Genomic DNA, 18,488 nt, shown 5'->3' with positions numbered 1-18,488 from the left:
ATAATTATCTCTGAAGAAAAAAACAAAGACATGTTTGACTTGTCCTTGCTACAGATGAAGACCAGGGCTGGAGTGAGTGGACAGAATGGACCTCCTGCTCGCTGACATGTGGCACTGGAACGGAGAAGAGGGGGCGATCATGCGACAGGACCAGGTACCCCTGTAACGGTCCAAGCGTGCAGACCAGGAACTGTATAAGGGACCCATGCGTTAGTAAGTTCTACCATTTTTGCTTGCACACGTCGTATCGTCTGCTGACATGCATAGTTCAGTGATGATATTACATTACTATGTGCGATGTTTAACTTCATGTTGGATGAGTTGAGATTTCATATATTATATATGTATACATATATATATGTGTATATAACAGCAATAGGTTTCTGCTCCGGAGTCCAAGAAAGTATTGATTCATAACAGTAGTTCAATATGAAAACTCCGTGAGAGATGTAGCTTTGACGAATTTTCGCCCATAGGGCTTTGTCAAGTCTAAATTGACAAAGCCCTATGGGCGAAAATTCGTCAAGTTTAATACGTCTCTCACGGAGTTTTCATATTGAACTACTGTTGTGAATCATGTATATATATATTTGTTGTTGTTGTTGTTGAGAACATTGGTAATCCTGCTGTACAATGAGTTATTTTTATCCTCCTTGCTGGGAGCTGTGCAAAGCAAGTTGTGTATGTTAAGTAACTATATATACTTTACCCAACATTCCACTAGATGTATAATCAATCACATGCGCCTACACGTGCATTACTTTAACTAAACCTTGGTTCGGTGAATTTTGCCTAGGGCTTCTTGGCTACCGGTCAGGAAAAGCGGGTAAACATTCGTTTACATTTAGAGATTGGTTGAATCAGGGAGGCCACCTCCCTGGTTGAATTCTCGTCTCCACTGTTTTCATGTGTTGATTGGGTTTCATGGCATGCAGCCACGTTTTTTGCCTTTTGCTGGAAATCGACACCGGATGCGATTATTGATGTGTGGGTTAAACAATAGTCTGTGTTATGTGCTCCATTTTCCCATTTGATATCAACTTCCAAGGTGTTCATCAAAACATGTAGTGTTAACTTATACGCAGTCCAATCGCAAACATGTTCTTAGTATCGGTTTATTGATCAGAAAGTCGAAATGACTCGCACGTGTTTCCACAAGTCGTAGATTCTTTCACTGATACGACACTTCTGAGAGAAGAATTAGGGCGAATATGTAAGTACTCCATAAACACATCCATCAGCGGCAGCTCTGTTTATGGGGCGCCGCCAGCTGCCTCGAAAGGAAGAAGTTTGGTACGGCTATAACAGGGAGGGAGAGTGTTGACGACTAGAGTTGGACAGAGAGATATAAAGAGATGGAAAGTGAGAGCGAAATAAAAGGAAAGAGAACTAAAATATTGTAGTTTATGAAGATAGAAAAGTGACTTCAGAGGACGGAGCGTACAGACAGACAGACAGACAGGCAGAAAGGCAGAGAGAGAGGGGGGAGAGAGAGAAGGAGGGGAGAATGAAGGACAATGGAAGGTGCATAACGTGCGTTAAAGGGTTATGCAGTTTGATATGCAGAGGAAATGCCCGAGTAAATCAAAATCCCTAACTTACCTCATGTCGGTTAGCTAATTAATAGTGCAGGGATAGATGTGCAAATAGTATAGTTCAGTGCAATACTGCCTATTTAATGTGATAATCAAAGTATACAGCGCTTCTGCAGAAAATATTGCAGATTGCAAGGGACAGACTATGGAGGGGATATGGAAGGCATGAATGAAAGTGCGTGGATGACGAACTTCCGGACCGACAAGACTTATTTGTAGCAGCAAGACAACGTGACAGATGAAATCAGACTCAAACGTATTAAAAACAAAAAGATGGTGAATCGTACAGACGACCTAACTGAGACTATCCATCCCCAACCCTACTCCTTCGCGCCACACGATGCGCTGCGGGTCGCCATGGATCTGACCCTTGGCGCATCCGAACGGTTTTCACAGTGTGTCTATATATTCCTCTCTGTTGGAGGGGATGAGAAGTGAAATTGTGCATAGCATTCCTCGCGTGACACGCCGCAGCTCATCCAAGCCCGCCGGGCCAGATCCTCCTGGCTACGTGCTGAGATTCCGCACTATGAAATTATTACAAACTTATGAGTGGTAGACGTAAATCTCATGACCGGGATATTGTGACTGTCCTTTTTTCCCCTCTTTTCTATTTTTTTTTTGTCGGTGTGTCCCCTACCCCCATCCCCTTTTGCTTTATGCATTTGTATCGAGACAATGACTCACAAAGTTACTGCGAATCTCCCAGCTATGGACTTGCTTTAAAACCTGACAAAATAATGTTGACGGACCTCGAAACAGTGAGGCGTGGCTTCATGGCAACCCCCTGGACCGCTGCCGGAAAATGATCTTTTTTTCTCTCTCCCTCAAAATGACTAATGCCATCAGAATGCGGAATGTAAACATTCACAATGCTCCAGAGAGAGACAGATAGTGAGGAAGGAAGAGGCGGGATGGGAAGGTGTGATGAGAGAGAAGAGAAGGTGAAAGAGTGAAAAGATTCTGAAACTGAAAGGCTCTCACCATTCTACTTCTAAAGTTTTGCCGACACAAGAAAAAGTATATTTACTGTGTAAGTCATATTTGCATGTGCGTCATAATGTAGGCCTACTTATATGATATGAGTGTGTGAATAAAGTCCCTTTGTTGTATAAGTCTCCGGATGATACGTGACTGATCGCGATCACAAGTGATACACTGTACCAAAACCTCGACCAAATACGACGTGTCTTCTCTTTGCAGCTGTGGTCGACGGCGGCTGGAGCAACTGGACGCCGTGGGCCTGTACGATCACGTGCGGTGTCGGCACGGAGACCCGTGTGCGATCCTGCAACTCGCCGCCCCCGCAGAACGGCGGAGCACGTTGTCTGGGCGAGGCCTTCGGAGCTGGACGGGAAGAGAGACTGTGTCAGAGGGAACCTTGCCCAGGTAAGAAGCAGCACAACTGGCGTTGCTTTTGTTTATTCCTACTCCTTTTCCGGTTCTAAGCAGGGCAGAATGACAATTTGTTCTTTCTTGTTGTTGTTGTTCTTCTTCTTCTTCTTCTTATTTTGTTGTTTGTATTTATTCATTTAACAGTACACCTGTTGCTGATAATGGCATGTATGATATGAGAATTGTATTGGTATTGCTGCACAGCCAGCAGAAGTACTCTGTTGTGAAATACAAGTAGTCACGCTGGTAGTAGACATCATGGTAGGGATAATACAGTAGTGACTGCCGTAAAAGCAATGTCATCTTGTGATACAAACTTTTATACTATAGTCGCAGAAGGTGATAATATTCGAAGACGGAAGGAGCAGACGAGAACGCAGAAGAAGAAGAAAAAAGTTAAACTAGCTTACTCATTGAATGTGCACTAGAGTGATGACATCGAAACAGTCGTGCATTCGTCTAACGTTAAGACATGGGTTCCTAGGAGGTTGCTAATTCGCATGAGTGTGCGCTAGCATGGAAAGTTAGACTGAATAAAAAAAGTAACAAAGTCAAGTAACAGTAAGCAGGGACCTTTTTCACTGCCTAATCACCCAGACATCGGCGGTGAATAGTGTGTGGGGACAACTTCCTCTAGACTCAAAGGGTAGGATGTATCGAAAGGACAACGGATGTTGCGCCCGCATCAAGTCTTGGCATATCATTTGTGATGTCTAGGGGCCTGCATCCGCAATCAGTGTGTGTATGTGCGTGTGTGTGTGAAGGTGTGTGTATGTGTGTGTATTCATCCTTTAATCCCCGCATCCTTGTAATCACGTGACACGTGATAGCAAATTCGAAGGGCGGGGCCTTTTCATCACCCGACGCATGCCTACTGGCATCACCCATATAGGGAAAGATTCTTTGTGTTTTTCACAGTGCCTATCTCCAGTGAAATTAAATGAACTTATGCGGTGAGTTAAGAACTCAGAGCAACACGTATTAGTTCATCAAGAATCTCCTTTTTATATTTAGAAGTGCAAACAATTTTCATCTGCGAACAACATTTCAATCTTTAAGCAAGGGTCAACATTTCTGAGAATTCAGGCCAAATCTTTCAGAACGCTGCCTCCTTGGTACAAACTGTACTCGTCTGGGAGTAAATGCACGGGCTTCCTTGAGGATAACTGATCCTGTCAACGAAAGTGGCCCATACCCTTGGATGGAAATGACTGATATACCCACAGAAATCGTGAATTATAGTCCACCAAGTTTTGTCTGCCCACTCCTTGCAGTCGGCACTCGTGGGTTTGTTTTAAGCAGTCGTAACTCTGGGTAATCAAATCCAATCTGTTATCCTACATCTACTACCTCAGCAGTTAGGAAAAATTGAGACCATACAAAACAACATAGTGCGCATTCAGAAATTAAAGGTATGAGCACACTTGTATAAGTTCTAGGGAATATGCGTCAAATTCCAACTGTATGTTACAACCGCGCAATGATAGCGTGTTTCTAAAGTTTAACTTGAATCCTTCTCTGGATTGACAAGTTTTACAACTATCAAATCCAGTTTCATCTTTGTGTATGTAGGTGCATAATTACATGATCTTATATTCATTTTGTAACTATATTTCGATCGCTTAGCTCTTCAAGGCCTCGTTTCATTGTTTAGTCGAAGGAAAACTCGAGCACTTGCCAGATTCGTTAGGCGATGAGCTACGTTGGGTCTCTTATCCAGTGTGTGTGAGAGCTCCTCGTGGTGAGGACGACTCTTTAACAAAAATAACGATTGTCTGTCGTTTGTTTGTTTGTTTGTTTATGTTTGTTCGTTCATTTCCATCTGAGAAGATGGCTGGATAGCTCATATTCAGCTACGCTCAGCTGGTTTTCCATGGGGGTCCAGTTGGATATGAGGTGGGACCACTTCACCGGGTTAAACACCCTGCTCTTTGCGATGAATGAATGAAGCGGGATCTTTTACGGCATGAGTTGTGACTCTCTCAATACACGGAACCTCCATTTTATGTTCTATGCGAGGGACAGAGTATTTGCCTCATGCTAGAAGGGACGGCATGTTTACACACAACAATGGTCAGTCCAGACTCGGGTTCGAACCCGGGTCCTTAGGATCGTGAGGCAGACGCGCTACCGACTGAGCCAACTCACCGCCCTTAGTCGTCGAAGTCTTTATGAGCCACGAGGGTCCATAAGAGCATAAAATGATCCGTATAGGTTGCAATGGGAGTACCGAAAAAGAGAAGGAGTAATTGTGTTTGAAAGAACGAATCGTCAACTGTGCGATGCTTAGAGATCATTGAGTATGTCAAGATCACTTACATATGGACAAAAGTCAGACCTACAGATCGCTTGCACATCAGTGAAAGTGATGAAAAGGATATGTTTGGTTAGTTGAGTGTGTGTGTGTGTTTGTGTGTATGTGTGTGTGCGTGTGTGTGTGTGTGTGTGTGTGTGTGTTTTCTTAATTGAAATCACAAAACAGACACCTTTCCAGGGCTATTCAGGGATTTCAAGGAGCGCACACTCTTGACTTTGCCAAATGCGAAGACACAACTGGCTCATTAAGTTATGCCCCTGCGTTACCTGTGTATCGTCAAGTCTTTGAGACATCAAACATTGGGATATCCATCCTGTTTTCGAAAATTTCTGGACAAAACCTGTCCCCTTAATCTCTTTGCGGAAGAGGAATTTCCCAATCAGATTAGCCTTTCTTTAAAAAGAAGTCATCGGATCTTCCCCGACATAAGAAATTTACGTCAGGCATCTACGTACCGTCTCGTCTGTCAAAGTTTTGAAGTAAACTGCTACCCCTTCTTGAAATTGAGCAGTTACCCCTCCAGTTCCCATGTGCTATAAAGAGAGTAACGCGTCATGTCATTTTTGAAAGTTTATGTTGGGGAAATTACCTATCTCTAAGACCTGTCCACACCAAAACTAATTGTCTAATTGCCCCTCATTACAATGTTATCTTTTTTTTTCCAACAAACATATATATTATCATCATTGAAATCCCTTGAGAGATTTCCAAAATGCGCCAAAGGAAGGGGACGTTAACGGTTGAATAAATTGACTATATTTCCCACGTGCACAATGCGTGATTGTCTGCTTATTGAGGGGAAATAGTTTCTGTCGTATCCTACTCACGTACAGACAGTTTGGGCGGAATTTAGCAATAAAAAACCACAATATCAACGAGAGAAAACCCATAAATGATAAGGTATTACGGCAGACACGAGTTGGCCCGTACTCAACGTGGCATCAACCGTGATTGTCTTCCGTTCTCGGCTTCTATTGTTGTGGCTATGCACGAATTAATGGTAAACTGTAATCTAGTCACGACCTGCGGATGATCGTAAACGAGATTGACTGCACGTGCAGTCGGTCCGCTCCTTGGGACGCCACCAGTGCCAGGGTTTGAAGCCGTCAGTTGCTGGCTGCTTGGCACACAGTTGAGGTGTAAATGTGATCAGACATTGATCTGGTCTTTAACCATTTTCTGGACACAATTTCCTCGGGGGATATCAAATGTTTTGCCTCAGGATTTCGGAAATTCTTCCCTTCCTTCCCTAACTAACCAAATCTCTGTCTGTAGACCAGGATAAGGATATCATCGTAAGCATAATAATTGGTTGTAGAATCCTGCAATCGCTGGAGTATGTTGTTACAGATCTTTACCGGACTTCCGATTGAATTGGGTTCAACTTGTAGAATAAACACTCTTTTAATTCTACTTCTCTGACTTACATCGTCTGTTTATCAATTTAAACTTGTTTGGATATGTTTTATCCGGACCTCTTCACACTTTCGGATTTATGATTTGGCGTATTTCAAACGAGGTGGGGAAAACTACAGTAAAAACAAAAGTATCCAATAAACTAAAATATTATGGAATGGAATGAAGTATGAAAGAGAAGTAAATGTCATACCTTCGTATTCAAGTATGCCCAATTCACCTCTTAATTTTCGACAGTCTATCAAAATCCAACCTTGATTAGTATGGACATAACAAGAAATCGCATTCATAAGCGTCGTCATTACAACCTATACTTTTCTCTTTTTTTTTCACATTCGTAAGCATCTCCTGAGGATACTTTACATCGACGAAGTACTGGGTGCAACAGTAAAAGACGTCCTAGATCATTTTCTAATTACATAGGTCACTGACAGTCCCCTTTGCTTGCACATTGCAGTGGACGGTGCCTGGGGTGAGTGGTCACTCTGGACGGCCTGTACCCATTCTTGCGACGGCGGCCGACAGGAAAGATTCCGCTTCTGCGACAGTCCCGCACCGGCCCACGGCGGCAGGAACTGCACTGGTATCTCACGTCAGGAACAGATGTGCAATGAGAAACCGTGCCCAATTGGTGAGTCCAACTTCCCCACTTTTCCTTCTCTGCTTTTCCTTTAGCGTTCTTCTTCTCCTTCTGCTTTTTTTCCTCTCCTTCCTTTCATCTCCCCTCTCCTTCCTATCTTCTCCTTCCTTAGTTTGTGATGTGATGTATAATACATATATAAAAAGAAATACAATGTGCATAGATATTTTCACATTGCGTGTCTCATGACAGTGATGTATTAAAGTAGCCTATTATACGAAAGAACACTTGTCAGAAACTTACACACATAGCAGTAAGCACTTCATAGACGAGGAGGGAGGAGTGTTCACTCACTTCATTGCCGATGATTGCAGAACATCGCTTGATGATAGCTTCTCTTTTGTGATTTGGCGCGAGGAATAATTCAACTTCATGGAAAACATACACAAAAGGAACGTGCCTACCTTATTTTGCCCCAACACAGATCGGATGCACGTGTTCATCATAGTGTCGCTGAAATGAAAATATTGCTTGATCCTGTTTGTCTGCATTGTAGACACTTTTTCCTTTTTTTTTTTCCTTTTTTTTTTTTGCGGTGGGGGTGTACGTATTTTTGATTATGTTAACTCTTGATATTGACGCAAAGTCTGTCCTGGATGACGGAAAAAGGTAAAATAAGAGAAAATAATTAAACAAAAAAGAAAAGCAGAGAGTACTGCCAGCTGTGTAAACCAGGAAATAGGAATCAGTGTTTGCCAGCGCTTTGTTAAGAACTGGAACCGGTCTCGCAAATTGCAAATTGAGCAACGAGTGAAATGAAGCTCGTTCGACACTCGCATAGGATTTTAGCAAGGATTTGTTAAGGTCATAAGTGTGCGGTTGTTAATTTTAAAAACTGAATCGTTGCAAAATGTGCCCAGGTTCCATCCACATCAATGTTCTTGTGAATCTTGTAAACAGACCATTAGTTCCACCCCCCCCCCCCCCCCCCAACACATGGTTGTTACTCTGCTGTTGCAAACTGCTTTGTGTTAGCTTGAAAAAAAAAAGGGGGGGGGAATTCATGACTTTACATGGCAATCAATGTCAGGATTTGGTAAATGAACTCTTATGATATGAAATTGCCCCTTACCCAACACAAACAAATTGTTTTTAAAGATTATTTTCATAAGAATACGCATATGATAATTCTCACTTTCCTTCATCGCATATAGAGTATATAGCAAAATTTAAATAAAGTAAAAAAAAAACCCGAATTGATTGTGCTACGATACTTCATTAAAGCGGGGTTCCCACTATCGTGCGATCCATTGCGAACGCCACGATTGGACATTCGTAACTGATCGTGGAAAATTTGTTGAACTCGTCTGAAATGTCACGTTTGGATACGAGGTTATGCGAGTCAATACGTGTTGGTACGCTTGGGTGCGATATGGTCACGATTGGTCTATTTCAAGGGATACGATCTGTCACGATCTGGTCTGCCGTTCAAATACGATCCGACAGGATTGTCCTGATTGAGTTCACGCTTGGTACCGATCTAACATGACCATTACGATGAGGATCCCCGATCTGGTACGTGCAGCAACGTACTGATACGTTCCAATACGAATACCGCGAACCAATACGGTCTGCTGAGATAAGATACGATATCTTTTACGATCGGGATGAGAAGCGACCCCCATTTAAGGCGCGATTGGACCCGAATGGGAATATTATAGTCCGGCTGACGATGTATTTCATTGTTTCCCTTAAATTATGCAGAGTGACTAGGCCTATTAATTTTATCCACAACCATTGATGATGGCAAGGCTTGACAGGTTGACGATGATGACAACGTAACGTTTGCAGTATTGCTAATGACGATTATGTTATCAGAGAGAAAGCAGCACCCAGGCCAGCCATAACCTCAGATATTCCCTCGTCTAATATTAAACGTAAAGAAATTAATAGATTATCAAATCGACATGCTCACTCTCCCCCTCACAAAAAAAAGAATGAAATAACGAACCCAAATACATAAGATCAGATGATTGCCCCTCTTCCCCAGAAAAAAAAAAAACCCAGCAAGACAAAATGACCTCTCTCTCCAATACATGAAGAAAATAATTATATGATGAAATGGAAGCTAAGAAAGAGGATTGGATCATTTTGAATGTTATGTAACATAGTATTATGTGTTATATACGCTTGATATAAGAAAGTTGGCCGAATGGATAGTATTGCTTATGTGTTCGATTTCATATTCGCAAAGTGTATGTATCATATGCCTTTTTATTTCAAAATGTCTTTATCTCATGGGTTATTAAAAGTTTGGTTTATTCGGCTTGATTTAGTGTTTTACTTAACAATGCTTAACATAACTGATACACACACAAAACAGAAAAGTGACTCCCTAATCAAAATGTCACTTTTTAACAAAAAAGGAGGTTTTACGCAAAATTATTTCGCTGGGGTATATTGCTACACTTATTGAATAACTAACTGTGAAAAATAATAAGAGTGATCTTCATTGTCATAATCATACGGGTGATCTCACATCCACGACAATGGTCACCTTTACATTTGCAGTAATAATGAGAGTTGAAAATAACCATTTTCCTCTAAAATTTTGCTCTACCAAACATACAAAAAAAGACATTGAAAAGTGTCAAAATAGATGTAAAGGGGTCAAACGATGGCTGATGAAACAACAACTCTTAATTACTATGTACAATACACAAACAGCAGGATACTGCACCCCCCAAAAATATTCTGTAATATACTTTTAAAAATTAACCATTTGCCTTTGATATGTACCCATTCAAGCACGATTCATGAAATAATTCTCATCTTTGTACTGACGTTAGTCAATACGTGCAGACATACAATTGCCATTTTATTTTTGTTCATTTTTTGTTTTCGTTACAAAAGTTATCCCGTATCCTGTTTTGTGTGTCTGTATAATGATAATAACAACTCATTAATGAAAACATCATTAACACAATGTATGAAAACATCTAAAAATCTGTAATACAACTTTCATTTTATGAAATCATTAAAAATGATTTTGATAATGTACCTTAAGAATTACGACAATTAAACCCCACACCGTCATACAATTTACCGTTTGGAAATAATAATCTAAAGATGCAGGCTACCACCTATCAGAATACAAAATAAATTAATTTATGAGTAAAATAAGGGCAAATGGGCAAAAAATAATAATAATAATAAGCGGAAGTGAAGTGAAAAAGTCGATCCCGATCAACACGATTAAGAAGCACGATTAGAAGAGATTTGCTGCGTTTGGATACGATCCCAGACGATCTGATGCGATGATCACGATCAAAAACTAATTGTGTTAATCGTAGAAAATTTTTGAACCGTCCAAAATTTTCCTACGATTAACGCGATTGCCACGATTGACCTTAAGATCTGATACAATCTGATAAGACCATCACGCTTGCTGCACGATTAAGACCACGATTTCAATCGTGGCGCCAATCGTGATAGTGGGAACCCCGCTTAACAGCATATTGTCGCGTCAGAAAAGGGTTTGCGCATCAAAGACCTTTTCTTCAAATGCCTTGTCTTCATCCAGGCTTACCCACAATCAATTTATTCAACTTGTTCCCCTGTCAAATATGTTGTTAAAGAATCCAGTTAATTCCATCAATTGTTGTTTTGAGGCAGTCTGTCTTCAATCAGGGAGCTTCTGAAGCCCCTTGCCTCAATGAACTTTTGGCCTATATTGTAAAGTATACTTCAGGTACCAACAGTCTCCGTCTTGAACCGTAAGAACGGAGGGCGTCGGATCAAATCAAATCCCGTAAATCTTTACGCGGGAAATAATGTTCTTTCAGACGGATGCCTGTCAAGCCCCTGCTTCGAGGGTGTAGACTGCAGAAGTTCAGACGAAGGCGTGTTCGAGTGTGGGCCCTGTCCAGTTGGCTACCGCGGGGACGGTCAAATTTGCCATGACGTGAACGAGGTAAGCGACCATTCAGACAAGTTATTCATCCCATATCTTACTGTTGTGTAATAGCAAGCTGTAGATCTGCGACGGGAAGAGACGCCGCTATTAGGCAACAAAATAATGTTGTTCTGCACATGCCCGAGACATCTGTTTCCATTGTCCAACCCGGAACCGGAAGGAGGCAAGTCGAGAACATTAGCGTCGCAGGTCTAATGCTCGTTATTTTTGGAGTTGTACGTATGAAGGAGTTGATGTTCTTCATGCTTGGTATAATCCATATTGAATAACAACTCGTGTATTGCTGTTAATATTTCATGACAGTACTAAAAGCAGTCGTTGGTGTATACGTGTGTACGTGTGTGTGTGTTTGTTTATGCGTTTGAATGCACTGTGACACAGAGTGTGATGCTAGTAAGTTTGCAAGCTATCCAAGATACGGGTAGCAATATTGTGCGCCGCTGCATACGTGATTTACAGCAGCTATACCACAACAGGCATCAGCAGCTATACCGCAACATGCAGGCATTAGTTGTTATTCTAAAAATTTTAAGATGACTCAGGGCATTTTTTTTTCAAACCACAACGAAATCAGAGCTGTAAGCCACCCACCAACTGTCGCTCCTAGTAAGACATACCTGAGCATTCCAAGAAAAAGAGTTGGGCCACATTATAGCGCCCACTGTTAGAAAGTATTGAAAAACGGGCAAAGGAATGAGCAATGACGTAGCAGGATTAGCGAAAGCAAACACCATCAAATTTGACAGAGAAACTATGGAGATGCCCGCCCGATAAACGTCTATTTTCATTCCAAAGATGAGACAGGTATTTTCAGGTGCTTTCATGTACTCTTATGTGTTTGTTTTTCTTGCCTTTCACCCCTTTTGCAGTGCCAAGAAGTTTACAACACCTGCTTTAACTACGACGGACAGCATCGATGCGTCAACCGTGTACCCGGCTACTCATGTCTGGAGTGTCCGGCGGGTTACCGTGGCAACCAGCCCAATGGAATTGGTATCTTCCACGCCAGCAGGTATAGGCAGGTAAAAATGAACCCTGGCCATTATACCGGCCTTCTGCAGATCGGCTTTCGATATCATGTTTTTATAGACGTGATAATAGTGTGAATTAAACCAACGTGAATAGGCATGCACGTACTGTTTTTCGATGTTGTAATGTTGTAATGTTGGTTTGCCTAAGCAGATATCCTTGGCTTCTTTGTGTTTCCATCCATGATTGCAGACATTCTGAGTTTTTTTTTTTTGTTCAAAGATGGTAACATTTCTTGTTATCTATAAGAAGAAGAAGGAGAAAAAAAGATAATTGAATGTATCTCTAGAGTAAAGCAGAGATACTTGACGTCTAAATTAAATGACGAATACTCCAAAATCCAGAAAATGCAGCAGATGGTGTCAGCCTATAGTAGTGATAGTAACTGAAAGCTGTTGTGTGTTATTCATTTTTGAGCGATAGAAGAGCAAAAAGGTCGCAACATTTTGTGGCAGGCAATAACTCTTTGTAGATGTCTATCTCTAAACATGCCCTCTCCTATAAAGGGTTCACAACCAAACGTTATCATGCAATATGATCTATAGCAGTGTCGATAGCAGTGACACTTGACAAGGACAAAGATTTCTCGCAAACTTTAAATCCAGTTGGTAGTGATTTTTTTTTCCCTATCAAAATGCCCGTGAAAAATATTCTCGTTGAAATCATGATCATTTACACTTACTCAGCAATTTTTCTTTCATTGGTACGGGGGGGAAAAGCTCATGTCATCGTAGCGATTGTCAGTGACTGGAATGCCAAATGAGTTTGATGAGAAAGAAGGAGAAACATGAGTATCAAGGGAATCAATACGAGTGGGCCGTAATGGCCTTCTGGAACTTGTAGGGGTGAATGAGGGGGGCACGGGCGAAATGTTTGTTTGGTATGCATGAAGAGGGAAAAAGTTAAGTAATGTGGTTTTATGATGTCTAAGACATTTACAAAAAGATTAATGTCCTTAGGCGGGAAATAGAAAGAAGGTTGGCACCGAAAATCCTTTTTTTTTTCTTTTTTTTTTAATTCCATAAGCGAAACCAAGCGATAGTAGTTATCTAGGGAATTGAGTGAACGTGATGTTTGAGCACGTGAAGAAGAAAAACGTTAGGGATTGAGTAGAAAGGAGGAGAGGGAGATTATAGATAGAGAGAGGGGGAGGGGAGGGAGGGAGGGAGGTGCAGGAGGAAGGGTTCAGCAGGAAAATGGTTCACGGTTGCCAACGAAATGGTTGGAGAAAGGGCTGGGCGGAGCTGCAACGAAGCGCCCGATGACAGTCAGCGGTGCCCATGACCTTTCTACTCTTGAAGTCCAGAGGGGGAAATCGCGCCCCCTCGAGACGCTTCATGTTACACGCCCAGTTACATCTGTTTACTTTTCGGGCTGTCGCACCTTTAGTCACCATCACCATCCGCGACGATCTTAGCCGTGGTCCGGAAATGTTCCCCATTGCCCAAGGCTCAAGTTCATTACCCTTCTCCGTACTGTTTTCTTTTTTTGTAACATAATATATTTATCTCCAATAAAGCCATGTTTCGGCACTGTTTATTTAGATTGATAAGCTTACTTTTTGATGAAGCATTTGGGTAAATGTTTTCTGTTTGAAGAATATCATTGACTACATGTAGGTGGCAATAAGTTAGCGTCTTGGCTGTTTACGCAAAATGACCTAGATACTGCTATATTTTCTCCAGACACTTATTCATTTTGTCACATTTATTGAAAAAAAAAGGAGAGGAAGACAAATAAGCTTCTTGACCCACATTCCACGTGTACTACTCCCGCTCTTTGGAAAGTAGTTCGCCGTTGTGAATAACATCCTCGTCCTTGATGGAGCCAGTGCTGCACAAATAAACCCTCCAAGTGGTGGTGACTGTAGGTAGTCCAACGACATCAAAGTCACGTTAATGTTTCATCACCGCTTTGATCGGACTGAACACATGTCCGGATATTCCCACGGGGGAGGAAAAAAAATCGACCTTAGATAATCCACCAGCAGTCAGCAATGAAGCAGTTAGTGTGATAACGACGAATATGAATTGCTATCATTGCATGTAATCGGATCCGATAAAGAACATGATATCGATAAGCTCCGATTGATTGCTATCGCAAAAATTCCAATTCTACCTTATCTACTTTTTCTTTCATCGGATCACACCTAGGTTCTGCTGCTAAGTGTCATAGTATTGTTTGCAACATACGACCGCTGCATCTTCGGGAAAATACGTCGCTGTTACCATTGACTTTTTTTCTCGGGATTTAGATGGGGAAGATTCCATAGGAATTATTTGAAGCATGGGATCCTGGCACAATGTAGATGGGTGACCCATGCAAAGGTAATTTGGTGACAGGAATAGAGAGATCAGGACAATTTATTGGTAAGAAAGGAAAGGGGAAGGGGGGATCAAGTATGTCGTTATAGCTGTTGTACACCTCGACTTAGGAAGTGGAATTGTGTAAGGAATCGTGTAGAAGCCGTTTCACTGAAGTTTGCACCGGGAAGAAAATCGCCAACATTTGAGAAGTTGACGACGTCTCCCATTATTTATAGGCAGTTTTTAAGTCTGGATGTATTGGCGAATATAGTTAGAATACAGGTGTGCGATTGAATGTCTATCAGAGCTGCTATGTTATATATTTTCCGTATTTCGAAGGACAGTGCGTCTTAAAGGTCAAAGGTCACGTACGTCTGGCACCGGCCGGCCGCGGTTGTCTCCAGCCGAGACTTGCCCTGATAGATTTCGCAGTCTTGCGTCCTCGGCATTTAAAAAGGGCATCAAACTGCACTTGTTTGTTGTCCTTGGGCTGCACGTGTGTTTTGCTAGCAGCAATCGAATGTTTGTGAAGTGCTGTCGTAGAATGACCATTCGATGGAATGGATGAAACGAAAACACGAAGCGTTTTGAAGGGATTTATCCTTCGATTTGACGTCTTGATCGGAGTAACAGAAACTTTTCAGGAAGACGAAGAATACCTGCTGAATGGATAGATACATAAAGACTGTAGGGTGAATGCCCTGAAGCACCCACTTCTCTCATTCAGCATAATAGTGTTTTTACTCGCATATTGGCTCCCATACCTCCAGCAAACATATCTTTTTTTTAATATTATGAACGAGTCTGCTTAAGTTCGATTGAAATAATTTAATGTTTTTTCTTTGTCGTCGGTAACATCCGTTTTCGTAATGACCCTGGTGAGAGTTTGTTTATTGTGCATGACGATTTCAAATGTCCCTCGTGATGAAACTCATTTCCGACATCTACGCCTGTTCAGTTCACGCTGGATGCCATGACATTTCTTTAAGGGTGGGGGGGGGGGGCCTCATCGTCACCATGACAACATCTTCTATTCGTCTCACAGAAGGTTAATTTGATTATGATCATTTCTTGGTTTCAGGACAACAAATCAAATACAAATCATGTATGACTGTTATTAGCCTTGTATATGTATGTTTGCATGGGTTACGTGACATATAGAGTACATCTAACCTTGAGACTTCTTCTGAAATATCTCTCTTTCCCTCCACAGCAATGTATTCCTATCAACCCTTGCACGGAAGGAACGCACAACTGCGCCGCAGATGCGAAGTGCACGTTCTTTGGGCCATACAGTCAGCCGCAGTATGGATGTCGGGTATGTTAAGAACTCATGTTACTACTTGTTGCTGTGACCAAGGAAGTTATGATACTTCCCTCCTGTGACTGATTATATTGAGTGTCTTTCCTCCCTCCCCACCCCTCTTTCATAAACGAGATACTTGGCTGAAATATATATTTCATTCTCTTCTCTATTATTCGAACAAGGGTTACGTGTCTGTACGAGCTTGTGTTGAAACGAAGGCGTTGTGAGTGCATGTGTCGTGTCTATAATGGGTGTTGACTTCTTTTCTACCGTTATCTGCGAGCTCCTCTGCTGCGATTTTAGATCAGAGCATAACATATACATGGAGGAAACACACGGATGCAAGTTGCTGTGCTTCTTCAGAAACTGAGCAAGATTTGGAGTAAATTACAAAGGCGGTATGCCACCTTATCACCCGTATTCTGTTCATATAAGTCTTATGGTCCATGGTCCTATTCAGACAATGAGGACAAGACAACGACGTTGTCGTTGTCTGTTCCCTTTTCTCATCATTCTTTGGTGCATTTGTGTCGTCTGCTTCTATCTCTGTTCTCAGTGTACTCCCATCTTCCCTCATCCTCAGGCCTCTCAATTCCCTCTGTCTATAATTATCTTCTACTTTGTCCTTCTTTTGTTTTCTCCTACTTTCAATTTGTTCGACACGTCATCATGTCCCTATTCTTTAGTTGCTTTCTTCTTTTTTTTTCACTTTTCTCGTCCGCCCCTCATTCGTATTCTATTTAGTGTGCATGTCTCTATTTCTTCTCCGCCCCTTAACGCCCCCCTCTCCATCTTCCTTCTTCCTCTTCTTTATTTCATATTTCAAGAGGAGGGTTTTTATGACGTTTTTAGTCTAGTCATATTTTCTGATATCTAGCCATCAGCTGATGATATGTTGCTCATGCACAGGGTTATGATTTCCGAGCTGAAGTCGCTTTGAAGTAATAACTCTAGAAAGGGTCACACGTCAAATTCATGTCAATGATTTTAGTTTGTCACTTCTTCCGCAATTTTCCACGAAGACTTTCTGCCCCTGGTGACCAACTTCAATTCAACATCATCAGATCATGAAATTTCTGCTGATCTCGGTCACTTGTTTGCGTAGAGAAGTCTGCGATAATAAGTCAACATTTTCACATTCCATCGGCACGTGAACTTCGCTCGGCCCCCGCGCTCTGCTCTTGCCCGTGGTTGAGGCTCATGTCGTCAGCGCTGGAAAAAAGTAGACAAAAGAGACCAAATTCCGTGCGCGGGAGCCCCGTCTAAATCTGTCAACAATATCAGAATTCCTCCAGCTCGATGGGTGGCAATGTCAAAAAGTTCCTTTTACAGGTACATCAGGGAGGGGCTCTCCCACCTCTCAGGGGTACATGATGCTCGTTTATACAGCATGCCATCCCTCCCTCTGTTTTATTATTTCTTTTCACCATCGGCGTTATAATGGATCATGACATGTGTCATCGGCAGTATACCTGAGTGCGTTATTGCATTGGACACCAAAAAGCATTGACTGCCAGCAGGAAGAGGAAATAATGACAATTTAGCACTCTGGGGTTTTCTGGTCATATTTCTATTGTACCTACCCAAACCACCATTAAAGGGGTGGTATAGCTCTGGATGAGGTGGTGATTCAGGTTTTAACTTTTTGTGAGATGATTAGAAACCACTTACATGAAATATTAAAGAGCATACAATCCTAAGAGGAATTAAAAGTTTGTTTGATGAAAATTGGTGTTGAAATGGCTGAAATATCGAAAAAACAAACAAACAGAGTAGCATGAGTGGTTTGTTGAAAGTCACCTAAGAACCCCAAAACTACCCTTTTTTCGTCTTCATTTTTTAAAATCTACATAATGTAAGGGAGGGGGAGTAGTATCTATGACTTTTAACTTAATGTTAAGCAACAGTAACACTATCAGCTTTCAGAAAATGTATTTGTCAATATGAAAGGTATTTCATGATTTTTTACTAATCTATTGAATAGCGCCAGTGCCAAGGTGAAATGGATAACGGCTCTGTGTTTTGTGTATTTGTTTGTTTGTTTGTTTTTCGCCATCTCACCGCATTGATGATACCCGCCTTCTTTAGGCACTTCTCGAACGAGAAAGCCTTCTGCAATGTGGGCTATGACATCTGAAAGATGGCGAGAACTTCAAATCAGGACGCGACAAGTCATCTGTCAATCGTTTCTTTTTTATTGTATTCTTTTTTTTCCTTTTATTCTGACCACCGCCCGCGCTGACAGTCGTGGAGTATTTGAGATAATTCAATATGACGGCATCTCCGCGCTGATCAGAAGTATTACGAAGTAGGAATTTGAAAACAATCACCCACTTCTCAAGATTATCTCTGTGTAGTAAGAAGTGAGATGAACAGCGCCCTTTCCCGCCAATCTTTGATACTACGCTGGGTACACTTTTGTTTTCATATAAAAGTAAGAAAAAAAACTTCTTATTCTCACGGCAGGGTGTCGTTCAATCGTGCGTGCCGCCTCTGGGCATTCGTTAGCTTGCACGATAATGACCCGCTGATATGTCTGTTCGGAGTCCTCACATTTCGTGACCATAG

General features: G+C 41.7%; 1 protein-coding gene across 1 annotated transcript in view; it reads left to right on the top strand.

The window, feature by feature from the left end:
* LOC139724506 (thrombospondin-1-like) overlaps window positions 1-18,488 on the top strand; it is a 73,247-nt gene that overhangs the window by 38,288 nt on the left and 16,471 nt on the right. Inside the window, exons 8-13 of the mRNA XM_071635640.1 lie at window positions 55-213; window positions 2,799-2,984; window positions 7,181-7,354; window positions 11,149-11,276; window positions 12,149-12,301; window positions 15,828-15,932. Of these exons, the coding sequence (XP_071491741.1) occupies window positions 55-213; window positions 2,799-2,984; window positions 7,181-7,354; window positions 11,149-11,276; window positions 12,149-12,301; window positions 15,828-15,932 (905 nt within the window). The remainder of the gene's footprint in view (window positions 1-54; window positions 214-2,798; window positions 2,985-7,180; window positions 7,355-11,148; window positions 11,277-12,148; window positions 12,302-15,827; window positions 15,933-18,488) is intronic.

The sequence above is a fragment of the Diadema antillarum genome, unplaced genomic scaffold (genome assembly GCF_040938485.1).
Source record: "Diadema antillarum isolate AM-2024a unplaced genomic scaffold, OU_Dant_1.0 scf00000217, whole genome shotgun sequence".
NCBI classification, from domain to species: domain Eukaryota; kingdom Metazoa; phylum Echinodermata; class Echinoidea; order Diadematoida; family Diadematidae; genus Diadema; species Diadema antillarum.
Note: the sequence above shows the minus strand (reverse complement) of the source record. Positions and strands in the feature narration are given on the sequence as shown.